This window comes from Ostrea edulis, chromosome 1, assembly GCF_947568905.1.
Source record: "Ostrea edulis chromosome 1, xbOstEdul1.1, whole genome shotgun sequence".
Taxonomy (NCBI): domain Eukaryota; kingdom Metazoa; phylum Mollusca; class Bivalvia; order Ostreida; family Ostreidae; genus Ostrea; species Ostrea edulis.
In genome coordinates, this window is record NC_079164.1 from 93,093,317 (window position 1) to 93,110,301 (window position 16,985).

General features: G+C 37.1%; 1 protein-coding gene across 1 annotated transcript; it reads left to right on the forward strand.

Moving 5' to 3' along the window:
* The first annotated feature begins 4,253 nt into the window (after positions 1-4,253).
* On the forward strand, positions 4,254-7,695 carry LOC130048399 (cilia- and flagella-associated protein 251-like). Its single transcript, XM_056145059.1, has 13 exons — positions 4,254-4,316; positions 4,427-4,579; positions 4,730-4,850; positions 4,953-5,080; positions 5,409-5,537; positions 5,684-5,739; positions 5,842-5,992; positions 6,094-6,146; positions 6,344-6,466; positions 6,866-6,927; positions 7,017-7,187; positions 7,341-7,493; positions 7,574-7,695. The coding sequence occupies exons 1-13, from the start codon at positions 4,254-4,256 to the stop codon at positions 7,693-7,695; spliced, it is 1,485 nt and encodes a 494-aa protein (XP_056001034.1).
* Positions 7,696-16,985: the final 9,290 nt, after the last annotated feature.

Below are 16,985 nucleotides of genomic sequence, written 5' to 3' on the forward strand. Positions count from 1 at the left end.
TACTATAGCATATAGAAATGAATTCATAGATAAATGAGTGAGTGCATAAAATGTCTGGATTTCTGCAGGTGCGCGAAAGATACCCAGACAGCAGACTGTTGTTGGCGCAGCAGATGAGTCACCGGCCCAACACGCAAGACCAGTTTTACCATCTCACTCAACAGAAGGAGGACTCAGTCACAATGGTGGGCGTCATCTCTCATGTTTAGAGCCAAGAGAACCACAGGAGAGGTATACTTTAGCTTAATTTAAGTACTAGAGGTGGCAAGAATTTTCAATAATTTAGGAAAAATAAAACTTTTTGAAAATAATATTTGTATTACCATTAGGCAGAGGCATTGGAAGACAGGCCAGGTCCATCCGGCCCCATTATTGAAGAGGTGGAGGAGGAAGATGAAACCCTGTCCTTGGTATTGCACTAATAAAAAATTTCTGTCTTCAAATCACGTATACAAAGAATTCAACATGAACAAATTAGACTGAAATTACAGTTATATTTATCCATTCCAGACTGCGACGACATCCAATGAGCAACCGGGAGAACAACATACTCCGCTGCGATCGACTGTATTGAGTCTCTCACCTGCAGACATTTCCTCTCATGGTAGGCGGCTTTTCTTAGAGGAGGAAGCCAAGTTCCTAATCGATGAATGCCACCATCTGATTTCTGGTAAGCAATATGATAAAAAGCAAAAATAGCTGACGACAACTTCAATTGACTTGAAGTGATCAATTAATCAAATCACCATATAATTTTTGCAGATCCCGATTGCTCCATTACAAGTGTGGCGTGTGCCAGTCCTCGAATGAACACCAGAGGGACGGGCGATCCTGTCACGGTTAAAGGGAGTAGATCCTAAGGGGTACCTAAAGAGGATTTCTGACAGGGTCCGCACGGCACGAAGGAACTTAAGGAGAAGAGACCTACCATAGGAGGGGTGGAGTGGCTCATTGGATAGGAGGAGTGTTAATCGGGGGCGGAAACGGTCCGCTCCGTGTTTTTACTTTTTATGTATGGGGATAGGAGGAGTGTTATTCGGGGGCGGAAACGGTCCGCTCCGTGCTTTTTTTTATGCATGGCAGAGGGGGAGTGTTTATCGGGGGTGGAAACATTCCGCTCCATGGTTTTTTTTATGTATGGGGAGAGAGGGAGTGTTCATCGGGGGCGGAAACAGTCCGCTCCGTGTTTTATAGGATGTATGGGGAGTGTTTATCGGGGGCGGAAACAGTCCGCTCCATGTTTTATAGGATGTATGGGGAGTGTTTATCGGGGGTGGAAAGTCCGCTCCGTGTTTCATAGGATGTATGGGGAGTGTTTATCGGGGGCGGAAACAGTCCGCTCCATGTTTTATAGGATGTATGGGGAGTGTTTATCGGGGGTGGAAACAGTCCGCTCCATGTTTTATAGGATGTATGGGGAGTGTTTATCGGGAGCGGAAACAGTCCGCTCCGTGTTTTATAGGATGTATGGGGAGTGTTTATCGGGGGTGGAAAGTCCGCTCCATGTTTTATAGGATGTATGGGGAGTGTTTATCGGGGGCGGAAACAGTCCGCTCCATGTTTTATAGGATGTATGGGGAGTGTTTATTGGGGGCGGAAACAGTCCGCTCCATGTTTTATAGGATGTATAGGGAGAGGGGGATTGTTAATCGTGGCGGAAACAGTCCGCTTCGTAATTTATTGTACATGTGGCTTTTTGGAAGTGACCAGACATTCTTTGAAATATTTGCATGTTCATGATGTAGTTGAACTTCATAATTTCTTAAGCATGATACCTACTTTTTGTAACGAACTCCTCTCACAGCTTTTACTTACATTGTTCAGACCTTGTACATTATAGATGTTATAAGATATTAAAGATATACATGTGATATTTTAAAAATGCTACTGTTTTTTGAGAAATTTTACATATAATATGTAATTTTCCAGTATGTTTTTTCTACTGCTGTATCTATGATAGATTAACATTTCTCTCATATCTACGTATGTAAGATACAGATATTCTATGAAAGAAAGGTATGCAAGATATTTCTATCTTTCATATCACGTGACGTTATCTTACATATCCCGTGACGTCATAATCAATACACAACTAGCTTGCAACTTATCTCGCCTTGATTGACGAACACTATGCGTCTGCAAAGCTCTTGTACAAAAAATGACAGATTGTAATGTCCCTCATACTCTCCAGGTGTATGTGACCGGACACAAAAATACACATTCCTTGAACAATAACCGCACACTCAACAACAGTCACAAATTCCTCATACACCTATGTCATCCTGTACATTATGCCAGTTCACAGAAACCCAGCCCACACGGTCTATTACTTCTAGGTCTACCTCCAAATTCACCCTGTCAACGTCTACTGACAGTGTCTCAGGTGAAATAAGTGCTTTCAATGTCCATGAGACTCGAGTCCTTAAACGCGTGGAAAACGAAAGTCTAGCCAATAGCCATGCCCATATTCACCAACAAAAACCACTTAGAATCTCTCTTTACACACTCGTCATTAAATAACTGCTCAATTAATATCAATAGCAATGCTCCTCTAAGAAAAAAAAACGTGCAGTTGTGGATTAGGTCTGTCAAAATGTTTCGCGCTGATGGACTGTCGAGTTACGTCACGCACCGCCCTGATTATTGATTTATTCAAAGAGGAATAACTCTAATACAATTCACTTATACACTCATCGGCCGATTTTTGTCGGCAACATAGTTGCCAAAATGAGGGTCGTAGAATTCGATTCTGGTGTTATTTTTAATGTACAGCGAAAAATTAATTAATTGGAAATTTCTCAAAATGGCGTCTCTAGGCACAAGGAAAACGGAAAACTCTAAAATTATGAGAGAAAAATACTCTCTTATGAGTTGCCATGAATATTAAGGTGATTCCACCCTCGGGGTTGCAAAAAAGCGGTAAAACCCTCGGCAAAGCCTCGGGTTTCACAGCTTTTTTGCAACCCTCGGGTGGAATCACCTTATATTTCATGGCTACTCATAAGAGAGTCTTATAATCTTAAAGCTACCCGGTCATTTCTTTTCTTGAATCAACTTTTTATATTTGTGTCTGAATATGGTAAAAATGACTTGCAATGTCATTGTTCTTGAAATTAAATTAATTGAATTGTTATTGTGTCACTTAACGTAGTTCCACACTCCTGTGACGTCATAAGATTGTGCAAAGTCAAGAATTTAATGACTTGAACATAAATTTTGTTGGAGTCTTTTTCAATAGTTATTGTAAAAAATCTTGTTAGCCATAAAATATTTCAAAAGTCTTAGTTATATTTGAATAGTCAATGATGTGTTTCAAAATATTGAATCCAAGGACAATAACTCTGTTTTCATTAAATTATTTGTCAAATCCATTATGCAATAGATTTCCTATATTTTTCACAAACATTTTACCGAGGTGATAAGGAATTATTATCTGTGTCTTTTCATGAAATTACATAAAATTTTAATCCATGAGTGGTTTTGAATAGCTCAGTTGTATGGTGCCAGACTTAGGGTTTTTATGGGGTTATACATACTCTGGAAGCTATAGATTTGAAATTATTTAGGAAAGGTATGGATTTTTTTTCATAAATAACTATAACAGAATGATGTACATCTACTAATATAAATAGAAATAAAGTGCACTGCCACGGCACATGATACGCCCGTCACATATTGTTAACAGTATAGATTGTACCCATTAAAACATTTTTTTTATATCACCTTAATTAAATGTCACAGTGACCTTAAAGTAGGATGTGACACACCTTCTACCTAAGATGCATTAGTTGACCAATTTTGGTGATTCTAGGTCTAATAGTTTTCAAGTTATGAGCCGGACAAGTTTTTGCCATATATTGCCATATCTTCTTAATGAAAAGTCACAGTGACCTGGTTTTAATGTGCGACACACCATCTACCCAAGATGTATCTACAGACAAAGTTTGATGATTCTAGGCCTTGTAGTATTTAAGTTACGGGTCGGACACGAAAAAGCTAACAGACGGACGGACAGACGGATATCTTCTTAATGAAAAGTCACAGTGACCTGGTTTTAATGTGCGACACACCTTCTACCCAAGATGTATCTACAGACAAAGTTTGATGATTCTAGGCCTTGTAGTATTTAAGTTACGGGTCAGACACGAAAAAGCTAACAGACGGACGGACAGACGGACGGACGGACATGAACGCCATACCATAATACGTCCCGTCTTAAGATGGGCGTATAAAAACCAGATTTGTTTTAGAAAATGGACGTGTACGACTTCATCAGTTCGGATGAAGAGATGCCAGAAGGTTGGCTGCGATTAGAGGTAAATAATACTGTTAGTATTGATTTACAGTATAGTATGTATTTGTACGATGCCATATAACATTGAATACTGGGTATGATGGGATCAAATAGAGATTGTGTCTGTTGAAGGTTTCTGATGATGAGGAGGAGGTAAGGGTGGCAGAGGAGGAAGAGGATAAGGAGGGGGAGAAGGCTGTGGCCCCAACCCAGCTTTGGGAGGCCACTCCAACAACTTTTAGGGTCAAACCCATCCGTATGCAAGGCACAGCGACCCCAGGAGAGGTATACTTTAGCTTAATGTAGGTACTAGAAGTGGTACATAATTTTTATTATACTGAATGCTGTTTAACAGCATCACATGTGTGTACACTATATCATATATAATTGAAGACTGCATTTGACAGTATCAGATAGAGATTATGTCTGTTAAAGGAGAAGGGACATGAGAAGCAGGGAGCAGCGAAGGAGGAGGTGACGCCCAGGGCCCATGGAAGGAGGGCCTTTTCCCCAGGGGAGGCCTCCACCATCCAGAGACTCTGTTGGGAGTTGATTTGTAAGAAATACCATTTGAATAGCTTATGAAAAGTTGAAAGCAACAGAAAATAACTAGAATTGTCAAAATATTTGCAAGTTGTAAGAGTCTCGATTTTTGTAGATTCAGACCATGCCGTCTGTGAGGCGGACGTGGTCCTATGTCTGAGCAGGGACCCTGAGGGCCGGAAAGTGATGACGCGCCTGAGAAGAGACAAGCCAGAGGGGTGGCGGAAAAAGTTGACAGACCGGGTCAGGACGGCCAGAAAGAATGTTGTTTCTTAATACAAAAAAACCAACAAAATGAATATATTCATATATGCCCCTACATGCAAGCACATATAAAGGTACCTACAATTTGGTACCCACATACAGGTACCTACATACAGGTACCCACATACAGCTACTTTCATAGAGGTTCCTAAAACAGGCATGAACATACATGTACCCAAATACTAGTACCTGCATACATGTACCCACATACAGATACTTACATACACCAAATACTGGTACCCACATACAGATACCACATACAGATACCCATTTTCAGTAACCATTGAAATTATTTCATATGTTGCAGGATGATGAAAGAGCAGATCAGGGTGGGAAGGAGGAGGAGCGGGAGAAGGAGGTCCGGGAGGAGAAGAATGAGGAGAGGGAAGGGGAGATGGAGAGGGAGGAGGAGCGTGAGCAGGATGAAGAAAGAATGGTAAATATCAATGATACAGTGGTCTCTTTAAATCCCCTCTGAGACACTTTGATGAATATCTCCTATATGTGTAGTAAAATAAGAGGATACTTATAATGCCTAAATAGCTTTTCTGGTGATGTGGTAGATTGTTTATCCTGATCAAGCAAATTCAGCAACTGCGAGTGTTACATAATAGTGGCAGAGGTGGTGTGAAAATCAGGTCAATAATTTTAAAAATTGTTGACAACATTGGGATTTTGGTGTGTGGCTGGAGGCCTCCTAGCCCTTGCCGTTTATTCTAAAACATAGGTGGTTATTTCAGATCGACGATCATGACTTGGGAGTCAGACGAAGATATGCCGGAGGATTGGGCGAGGGCCATCGAAGAAGTGGAGCGGGACTTCGATCCCGACTACACCGTGGAGGAAGAGGAGGAAGTGGAGGAGGAAGGCAATGGAGAGGAGGACGAGCAGGTATATACTTACATCATAACCCTAAGGTCTAGTGGCTATTAAGGCTAAACATAACTCATAAAAATTGAATATATCACCTAATTCGAACTGGCATGTTTCAGCTGATGAACGTGGCGAAACGGCCAAGGAAACCCCGGAGTGAGCCTACCACACGGTAGAGGAAGGAACGCCACCTATGTGGCATTCTAGTGGTGAAGTTGCCTCGGCACCTGAGGAAGATCCATGGGCTCAGCCAAGAGACTTCCTTGCCGAACCCGCAAGGCAAGAAGTAAGAATCACCTACTTTCAAAATAAATAACAGACCTCATTATTTTTTTTATTAGAAAATACATTTCCAATTTCCTTCATCAGGAAGATCTGTCCGGAGCCTGGGTGTGGTCGGTCCGTCGTTCGAATGGACACCCATTTTGTGAAGTGCCATGGCATGAAGAGGGGGAGGGAACTTCACGAAAAGGTCATTGAGACCAAAAAAAGGTAAATGAGTTATATTTCCCTACCAATCACTAGCATTTCATAACATTCCATAGCAACATATACCAACAGGTTTGATATTGCGTACCTACATACGTAACTTTAGAAACTTGATTCTACTTCCCATAAACACACATACAAGTACTCACTGAGACGTACCCACACAAAAGGTACCCACTTACAGGTCACCACATACATGTACCCATATACAGGTATCTACAGACAACACCATATACAGGTACCCATATACAAGTACCCACGTACATGTAAACAGATACAGGTACCCACATACATGTACCCACATATAGGTACATATGTACATGACCTTTGGAATGCATACATTGTTTGATGTCTGCACTATTCAAATGGTTGATTTTAACAATGTAATGATCAATATTTCAGTGCCACAGCTAGCTCTTCAAAGAAAGGGGAGGAACCAAAGGAAAAGAGTCCTTGGATGAGCAGTAAGATTTCCAATTACATCAAATCTGTGAATCTGGTTTTGAACACCCCACTAACCCAAATTACTTCACCTGTAATTTTTTATATTAAGGTGAACCGATGAAGGTATTCTTCGAATGGCAGTGCTCCTTTGAAAAGAACAGGTCTACGAAGGATTCGAGGCAGCACTGCCAGCAGGTGCATAAGGTGGCAGAGGCCCTTGATGGGTCGACCCTACTTCATTCCTGGCCATTACCAACCTCCAACAGATCCGGGAGAGGTGGTTGGATGATTCTAGGGGGGATTTGGCCCCAGGAACTATCAGGAGCCATCTTGGTAAGATTTTAGCAGTATAGTTTGACAAACAAAGTTGAAACCAGGACTTCTAAATCAAGAGTTCCATATTGACACTACTTTGTTCTTATTGTTTTGCCAGGATCATTGCAAGATTTCCATGAATTCTTGATAGACTCACGCAGGATAACTGGTGAGATCTATACCATTAACACGGAACGTCTCTGTAGATGGTCAAGGTCAGTCAAGGGTGATCTCCTGAGGAGAAGGGTGGAGAAGAGGGCAGAAGATGATGGTGCGTGTATTTTTACACTTTGGTAATTGATAATTTGAGTTCTAATATGACGGGGTTAATCAACGTATTGTCACTTACAGATAACAAGATCGAGTCGGAGGACATCCAGACATTTGTGGAGTCCCCCATCTACAACAAGACAGAGGAGCTGTTCCGCAGGTGCGAGGGTGTGGTCAATGGGGTGTTGAGCAAGGCAGAGTAAACTCTGATGAGGAACTTTGTCTTAATCAACATCCTCATCGACAGCACAGCAAGTGGGAGCCCTCATTGGCATGACCCTAAAGATCATCAGCCAAACAGAGAGAAATGGGGAGAGTCATGTCCTTGTCATTGAGTTTGAGTTTTCTTTGTTTTGGTTTTGCATTTTGGGGGAGGGGGTTACATAAAACCATGCACAAGGATTTGCAATCATGGCCTTAATGAAATATTGATCTCAGTACTGTTTGAATTTTTCAGATAGCGGCACACAAGACTGGGACGATTGCGCCAGTGACCCTGGTATTTGGGCCCTCCTTGTGGAAGCAGATGCAGGTTTTCCTGGAGGTGCGTAGGAGATTTATCCATCAATCACAATTTTGTATTCCTTATTTTTGTGAAAAAGTCAATATTTAAGGCCAATTCAACTTAATTAGTAGAGTATCATCCAGGGTCAGCAAAAAGTATGGAGCGAGTGGGAGGATTTTATTTTTTAATTTATATTTTCCAAGAGGAATATTAAAGACAAATGAGTTTATATTTCAACAGATCCGCATCATTTAATGGCAGATGGATATCAATTTATGCTATTTTCATAGCTTAATTCCAGGTTAGGCTTTAATTTAAGGACTTAACAGAAATATACCTAACTTCTTCAAGATTTACGTCTGTAAGAACGCGAGAAATTAAGTAAACCATATAGATCTATTTTTGTCACGTGGCTTTTCACGTTGCTCTACCGGAAATGTAAACAAGAAGTGTAAATACCGGAGTCCACATCAAAATATTTCGGAAATTGCAAGTTTTGCACAATAAAAAAATTTGGGGCAGGTCAATTTTTGAGGGGTGGGCAGGGATGATAATCTATCAATTAAGTTGAATTGGCCTAAGCCCTGCACCTCCTTTCAGTCATAAATAACAATTAAATTTTGTAGCAATTAAAATGCATTTATTTAATTGCCTTTACTGAATTTTCAAAATTTTTATAATGGGTTAATTGAGCTGCTTCTCAACTCATTTTCATTCATCTAAAAAGAAAAGGGAAATTTATTCTAAGGATGGATCACTATAGTAAATTGTGCATATATACTTGGCCTCAACGATCGATTGATTATATTTTGACTTAATTGTTTTGGGAGAGAGCTTATACATAGGCAATGCCCGTTGCCCGATCCTATTGAATTTCTCGATGAAATATGTTTAAACTCAAAAAAAAAAATTTTTTTAAAAACGATTCATATCCCCTGGGGATCCAGGTTAGAATAGGTTCTCAGTACCCCTTGCTTTTCATAGAAGGCGACTAAATGGGGTGGTCCTTCGAATGAGACTGCAAAAACCGAGATCCTGTGTCACAGCAGGTGTGGCATGATAAAGATCCCTCCCTGATGAAAGGCCACAAGCGCTGATCATAAGCTGAAATTTTGCAGCCCTTCACCAGCAGTGGTGATGTCTCCATATGAGTGAAGTATTCTTGAGAGGGACATTACACAATATTCAATCAATCAATCAATAAAATTTTATAGAAACATTCATTCAAAGAAAAGACATTTTTAGATATACATGTTTTACTCGGAGCAATCATATTTCATAGGATTTTCCCTAAATTAGTGACATTCATAGGATTTTCCCTACATTAGTGACATTCTTAGGATTTTCCCTAACATTCTTTCTTCTGGTCAGACTTACAGGGGGATTACAATGTTTTCATCAAAAGTAATCATCTAAAGAGGATAAATGCAAAAGCAAAAACTGACAAAAAACCAGGACACAATTCCGTTTTCTGTTTATTTTGGCTCAAATTGATGAGGTGCCTCCACATGTGACTGCCTAGGTTTAAAGTGCCACCGTTCACATACAGGTCCCTGTTTGCCCAATTCTTTATTTTGTATTCTTTATAGGAGTTGAGATTGATCACTTTCGTTATCTTGACCTTTTCATACAGCCATATTTGTTACAAGTATTTTGTTTTCCTTCTTTAGTTGGAAGTGATATATACTATAGGAGCCTATCTTTTTCGCCAACTCTGCAGTTTCCAGTTTTAACTTATTTCATTGTCATCAATATGAGACAGTGCTGTGGGGATCCAGGTTAGAATAGGTCCTCAGTGTCCTCTTGCTTGTCATAGAAGGCGACGGTCCTTCAGATGAGAACACAAAAACCAAAGTCCTGTGTCACAACAGGTGTGGCATGGTAATGACGACGACCCCCCACCCCCCACCCCACCCCCCCGCTCAAAGGCCATAAGCGCCGAGCACTGGCCTAAATTTGATGATGTCTCCATATCAGTGAAAAATTCTCGAGAGGGACAATGGACAACAATCAATCAATCAGAGACTTGCAATACGATACATGTATTATTAATTAATATAAACCCTTTATACATGTATTATTAATTAATATAAACCCTTTATATGTGTATAAATTGTCTTTCAGCATATGCATTGAAAATGTTTTCTATGGATGGAAATAAGCAACAGTGACAGCATTTGATGCAAAAATTGGCACTGTGGTGAGGGCACAGAAAAATTTATAGAATAACTTTTTTTTAACTTCACTGGCAGTTATTGGGACAATAGATTAGAGTATCCTCCACTCCATGTCTGCATCAGTACTGTAATGAAGAACATGAATTTTTCTCTTACGACTAGTCATGATTTTCTATTTTTATTCACTTTATTTTACTTTGATATTGAGTAACAATTCTGTAAATATTTTTGGTGTTATTCCCGATAAAAGTTTTGAGTGACGATTTCATAAATATTTTCAACTACTGGTTTTACTATTCTATATCTTCTTGCATAATTTGACACACACATTTTCACAAATATCAATTACTTTTCTTAATTGTTATTCTTTTTATAAGTTATTATAATAGTTTTACGCAATGAAACACCCACACCAAAATCAGTTATTTCACATTATTTGCTGATACTTCTGTGGAACTTCAATCAGACCTTCACTTATTTTTGCATCAAATCATTTGCACATCACCATGAAACATGTTGCATTTCAAATCCCTTAAGGTAGGTAAATAATATTAGAAATTTCTGTCAATCAAAATTTTTTTCATTTAAATAATTTTAACAGCTCATGAACTAACTAAAAACCCGTATTATAGACATACCTTTGCAGGCTTATTCTATACTATGTGCTACAGAGCACATACACCTCCAAATGCAAAAGCCAAATTTTAACACGAGGATGCATGATCTCATGTTTTATTAATTTATGCAAGATATGATATATAAAAACCAATAGATATTCATTTACTGAGAGAATTTTTAAAGATATTCAATTGAAAACATACACAATTGCTGTTTAATCTGCTCACATCCTTCAGAAAAAATCACAGATTATTGCAATTTTGAAAATTTCTCAAAATCTAAATTGCTTACATGCCAGTTTTTCTTTTAAAATATTTAAGGAATGACTTTAATTCTGGGGCAAGTTATACGAGTACGAGTATAACCTGGTTTGGGTCAGTTTACATTTTTTTTATAATCCGCGAACTTGGTTTGGATAAGTTTACGCTTTTTTACAATACGCGAAGCGGATTACAAAAAAGCGTAAACTGACCCAAACCCGGTTATACTCGTATAACTTGCCCCAGAATTGAAGTCATTCTTTATAATTTAATGCAAGAGACAAAGATGCTAACCTTCGTTTATCAAAATGTACATAAACTCGGGAAAATAGAAGTCAACTAAGCCGCACAATGATTCACTTAGCAACTACGACACGAAGCGCCTAGCTGTGAAGCTGAAGGTCGCCATCTTTAATCTTAGTTCTACGGAGCCTAGCCATTTATCAAAATATTGTAGCCTATCGAAAGTGAAGTTTATCATAATAGAAAATATATGTAGACTATCCATGCAATGCGTATTTCGTTGCCCTTTAGAGATAGAGATCGACTTTGAAGTCTTTCATCTCCGACAGATTGAGAAAATACGGGAAATTGTATTGCTTAGGCCTACCCGAAATAAATCTTCAAAACATCAGAAAATGCAATAATTTACGGCTTTCAACTCTGTGAAAACTTCTACTAAATGAAAACTTACCCTTGTATGCAAATAGTAAATCCGACACAAGAAAATATGCAAGGAGGTAACAAATCGCGATCCACATGTCAATGTGTCTGACGTCATGTGATAAAATGTGACGTATGAATTTTTGTTTGCTTTGTTGAAAGATGGATCAAGCAATGAAAAAACGCACCCCCACCCCCCACCTTTTCCCCAGTGAGAAATGTATTTCAAAATGAACAGGGTAATGCTTACTTGGCAAATCATTAATTCGAATATAATATCTTTCTTTTAATCTATGATTCGACAATATGTACAGAGAAAGATGTTTTACAACAGTGATTTGCGTACTAGTAGATGCCAATATTGACAACGAGAAAACAATACGTGTATCAAACCAAAGTATCTTAATGTACACGTTGACTTTCTATTCTATAGAAGGCTGAAAACAGTGCTGCGATGTCAATTTAGAGAGAAAAAAATAGTTCCGACATCTAGTTGTCAAGGGGGTGTGTCCCCATACCAAACCAGGTTATACAAAAATAACTTGCATTCCTCAATTGGAATTTGACCAATCCGAGACAAGGATACAATAAGAATTAAATTATTTAGAATTATATCTAAGGTTAACAAAAAAAAACATATTTTACCATAGCTGCATGACCAGAGATATTTTGCAAAATGGTCTCTTGAATACGTAAACCCCCATTTAAGTTTTACAATTATTCTTTGCAGGCTTTGAAAATAGTAAAATGTTGTGCAAAGAATAATTGTAACAGCAAATACAGTCTTAAAAATCAAAATTAACGGAATATAACAATATATATATATATATATGTGTGTGTGTGTGTAAAACATACTGAAAATTTTGTCCTACCAGACAATTAGAACACAAGGAGTGGGGGGAGGGACTCCACCCCTTCCTTTTTCTCACACCCCCCCCCCTCTTTTTTTTCTTTTTGCTATCAATCACATCATACATAGAAATACATACACTCTATCTCATACTAACAGAAAAAATTAATGTAGTGTAACATACATGTAGATTCTAGCAACTACAGCTCATGTATAAATAATTTTGTTTCTTGAAAGTACTTATGAAGAAGAATTCAAATATTCAACAACTTTGTTATTGATTTTTTGAGACTTTGTAATTATGGGTTTTTTTAACCATGCAAACACAAACTCACTAAAAGTTTTAATTCCACTGTGAGGGTCACGCCTAGGTATGATTTTTTAACTTGTTCAGGCTTAGATTGTAAGCTATGAGCCTTTTAGAGATCAGTGTAGATATTACATGGCTTTGTACCATTGGAGCTAGTGAGGACTTGAAACTATAATAATTCATGGTAGATATATCTAAGATTCACATGAATGCTAAATCATACAGTTTTCGTAAACTACACACATCAGACAAAGAAGTTATAACAGGAACTTTCTAGTCAGTGTTTAAAATTAAAAACCGGATACATAAAAGCACGGCCTTTCCTTAAGCAAAAATCTTGTTTTTTCCAGAAATATGTTTCAGAATATTTTTGTCCACACAATGCCAACACAGTGCACATTGAGGTATAGTGAGACATGGAAAATAAGCTGGAGAATGCAATCCACCAAATTATCTGGTCTTTTCTACTGCAACACAATCATACGGCAACATGCAAACTGGTAGTAACTAACAGCTACTTTGAACCAAAAGGGCTACTGCAGTCCCAATTTACTACATCCAGCTTTTCCCCCATCAGCAAAATGTACATCCACTTCACAGTCGTCGGAGAGATAGACACTCATCCGACATTCACAAAACAGTTCCAAAATTAAATGTTTTCTTTTTAACACACAAGGTATATCTTGATTGTAATCTGTCGAGATATTCGATCTTTCACATGGACATTGATCGAGTCTTTTGCCTCCTTCTCTCCATCATAATCGCGATTTTAAAACGAAGGATTGTTCACTTCTCACTACACCTCACTTCACATTAGTAAGAATGTGGCAACAGTTCTCACTACACCTCACTTCACATTAGTAAGAATGTGGCAACAGTTCACTTCTCACTACACCTCACTTCACATATTAGTAAAAATGTGGCAACAGTACGTAATGAAACACTGTTACGAATATACTCTCTAGTCTCTTCCTCCTCTCCTTTCTACTTCTTGTAAATAAATAACTAAAGAAATGGAGATATATAGTCCCATCATTTGACAGTTTTCAGCATAGAGCAGATTTTCAAACAATACGACGATGTTCTTGGTTTAAAGTTGGTTAAATTTCATTCACAGTCAGTATCTCCAAGCATATGAACATCTTTCCCTGCAGTTGTGTTCCTTACAGAAAATATAAACACTTCTCAAAACCACAATTCTTAAACTTCCGAAGTTCCATAACATTCACAAATGACAACACATTATCCAACATGTTTGCTTTCTCTCCTATTAAACTAACAAAAGTCAATTTACTAAAAAAGAAAGCAACCACCGAACAACAGTTGTCTATTTCAACACTAAATTTTCACATCACTCATATTTTCAATCATTGTACAGAAATATGATGTATTCCAGTTTGTATACTTTCTATAAGCCTAATTCAGCCCCCTGAAATGAGATAATAGTGTATATACTTCCATTTCAACAAACTGAAGAATGCAAATAAATAGTACACAAAATTTTTTTTAAGATGATTTTCCCTGTACACTTGAAAATCGAAAAGTTCATATCGAATTACTAACTACATACATTAACCCAATAATATGACATTTAAAAAAAGTTAGAAAATATAGCACATTTTATTGCTCTTACAAAAAAACATTTCAAAAATATGCGTTTTTGCTAATATGCAAAAATTATCTTCTGAACACACTAAAACTAAATTAGGGTTGAAACGATACGCCCCCTTCATGATATGATACATATTACCAATACCTCTGCCACAATTCCATTCTTTCAATACGATGCAATTTACAGAAGAAACCAATGATAACATTGAAGAAAAATTTATATCAAGATTCATATTCATAATTTTAAAAGCAAAATGTTTCCAAATTGCCAAACTATAAGATGCATGTTGGCTCTGTAGTTTAACTTTATTATCATTTTCGTAAAACTCAAGGCAAACAACAGTCTGAACGATATTTGACGATATTGTGTCCCTCATGTAGGTAAAATTAATCATTACAGGCCAAACCTGATGTATTTTACTGAACCCATTTGTAATAAACGTATCAAACTGAAAATCGAGGCAATGAATCAAACATTGAATCGAGGATTCATGTTGAACAGTATTGATATTTCTGTGAATCGTTTCAGCCCTAAACTAAACAAACACATTTCACATTAAAATATATGGTTGTATGAACACTTCAGCAAGAACACTGAACATGCTAATTTTTTGTTATCTTTCTTTTCTTTTCTCCATTTTTTTTTCTTTCATTTTTTGTTCTTTTTTTCCATTTTTTATTTTTTTTCCATTTTTTCATCTTCCTTTCTACAGTCTGTACAAAATCAAAAATAAGTTACAAAAGACAATATTATACTTCTGAAGTTCAATCACATACATTATATACATAAGTGACAAACACATTAAACTTCAAAATTTCCATCGCATTCACAAATGACAACACATCCAACATGTTTTGTTTTCTCTTCTATTAAACTGCAAATGTCAATTTACTAAAAAAGAAATCAACCACAGAACAATAGTTGTCTATTCCAGCACTAAAAAAATTCACATCATTCATTTTTTCAAACATTCTACTGAAATGTGATATGTATTCCAGTTTGTAGACTTTATATAAGCCTAATTCAGCTACCTGAAATGGGACAATAGTGTATATGGTACATTCTCTATTAAAGTGTTAAATTCGTAAATTCGATATTTTATGTGTCTGCGGCCCTCAAATATTCATTTAATGCTTAATTTAGTTAATAAAATCGTGTATTTTAAACATATATTCTATAATAATAGTATCATAATCATGCACGGCTTGCGAAGATGAATCATGCATTGCTCCGAGTACTGCACTCCTATGATGTGAAAATTAAGCAAAATCACCGTGTCAGTTATTACGATCTGGCAATTTTAACAATTTTTATGATTTCGGGTTCTTCTTTGTAGGTAACAAGTCTAATTTCTAGTAAGTAACATTGAATTTTTCAAAGAAATTATATTCTAACGGAAAAAAATGTTCTGAAACCAATGTCCGTTGGACTGCGAACACCTGGTACGTTACAGATTTTTGAACCTGACTACAAAAACCAAAAAAAATAAAGTGTTTTACTTAATTTTTGATATCAAGGTGAATAGCATGTTCATTAGATACAACATTAGTTTTAAACATTTTGCACCATGAAAAAGGATATAATAAATAATCCACATGAAAGACTAAAAGTCAGCATTGGACGCGCATTTGCACCAGATACGCTACCGCCTATCCAGCTTCAGAAGAAGGGTACAACAAAATTGATTACATGATGATTATGCAGGTATATGCATTTTACACCGACATCTATTCTCCATGATGGATAATGATTTTTTTCCCAGAAAAACATGATTAACCAACAGATACATTAAAACAGATATGTTACCATTGTTCTTTTCATGGCTGTAATATGGATATCAAAGGTTCGTTTTCATTCTGAACTTCAATTTAGTGACAGTATGCTGTATCCGATTCAACAAATGACAACACAAACACAATTTTAAAACTTTAAAACTCAACAGATGGTAAAAAGAATTTTTTTCATGAATTTTTTGAAAATTCATCTTTGTAAAAGCAATGAATATGATAAACTTTGTCTTTATTATTAATATCATCATAAAGAATTAAGATGATAGAAGATCATTTGGTACATTGCAACCATCTAATATTGAAGGTATCATATCTGTTTGTAGTACGTGATGTATCTGTTCAGATATTTAAATTTAATCTCTCATTGGATTTAGTGCTATTATTATTGAACAGTTGGTCAATTCCTCTACATTATTTGCTTTTTGTAATAATTACTATTTCTAACGCATAGAGAGAAAAAATGCGCTTGAAATTGAATGTACATTCACTTGAACTTTTCAGAATGGTTAGAAATCAGAAAAACATGAACAGAAATCCTGACGGCATATCGGGGGGGAAAAGAAGCTTAATAATCCATAATTTCCTGAGAAGGAAAGGAAAGAAAAAAGAAGCTTAATAATCCATCATTTCCTGAGAAGGAGGTGGAAAGGACCAGGGGAACTCAACTTTTGACGGAGAGGAAATTTAATTGATAGTTAGTTGGAAAAA

Coding starts and splice junctions, on each gene's coding strand:
- LOC130048399 (XM_056145059.1), top strand. CDS start 4,254: ATGGACGTGTACGACTTCATCAGTTCGGATGAAGAGATGCCAGAAGGT. Junction 6,147..6,343: donor CGGAGTGAGCCTACCACACG/GTAGAGGAAGGA, acceptor TTCCTTCATCAG/GAAGATCTGTCCGGAGCCTG. Junction 6,467..6,865: donor GTCATTGAGACCAAAAAAAG/GTAAATGAGTTA, acceptor TCAATATTTCAG/TGCCACAGCTAGCTCTTCAA.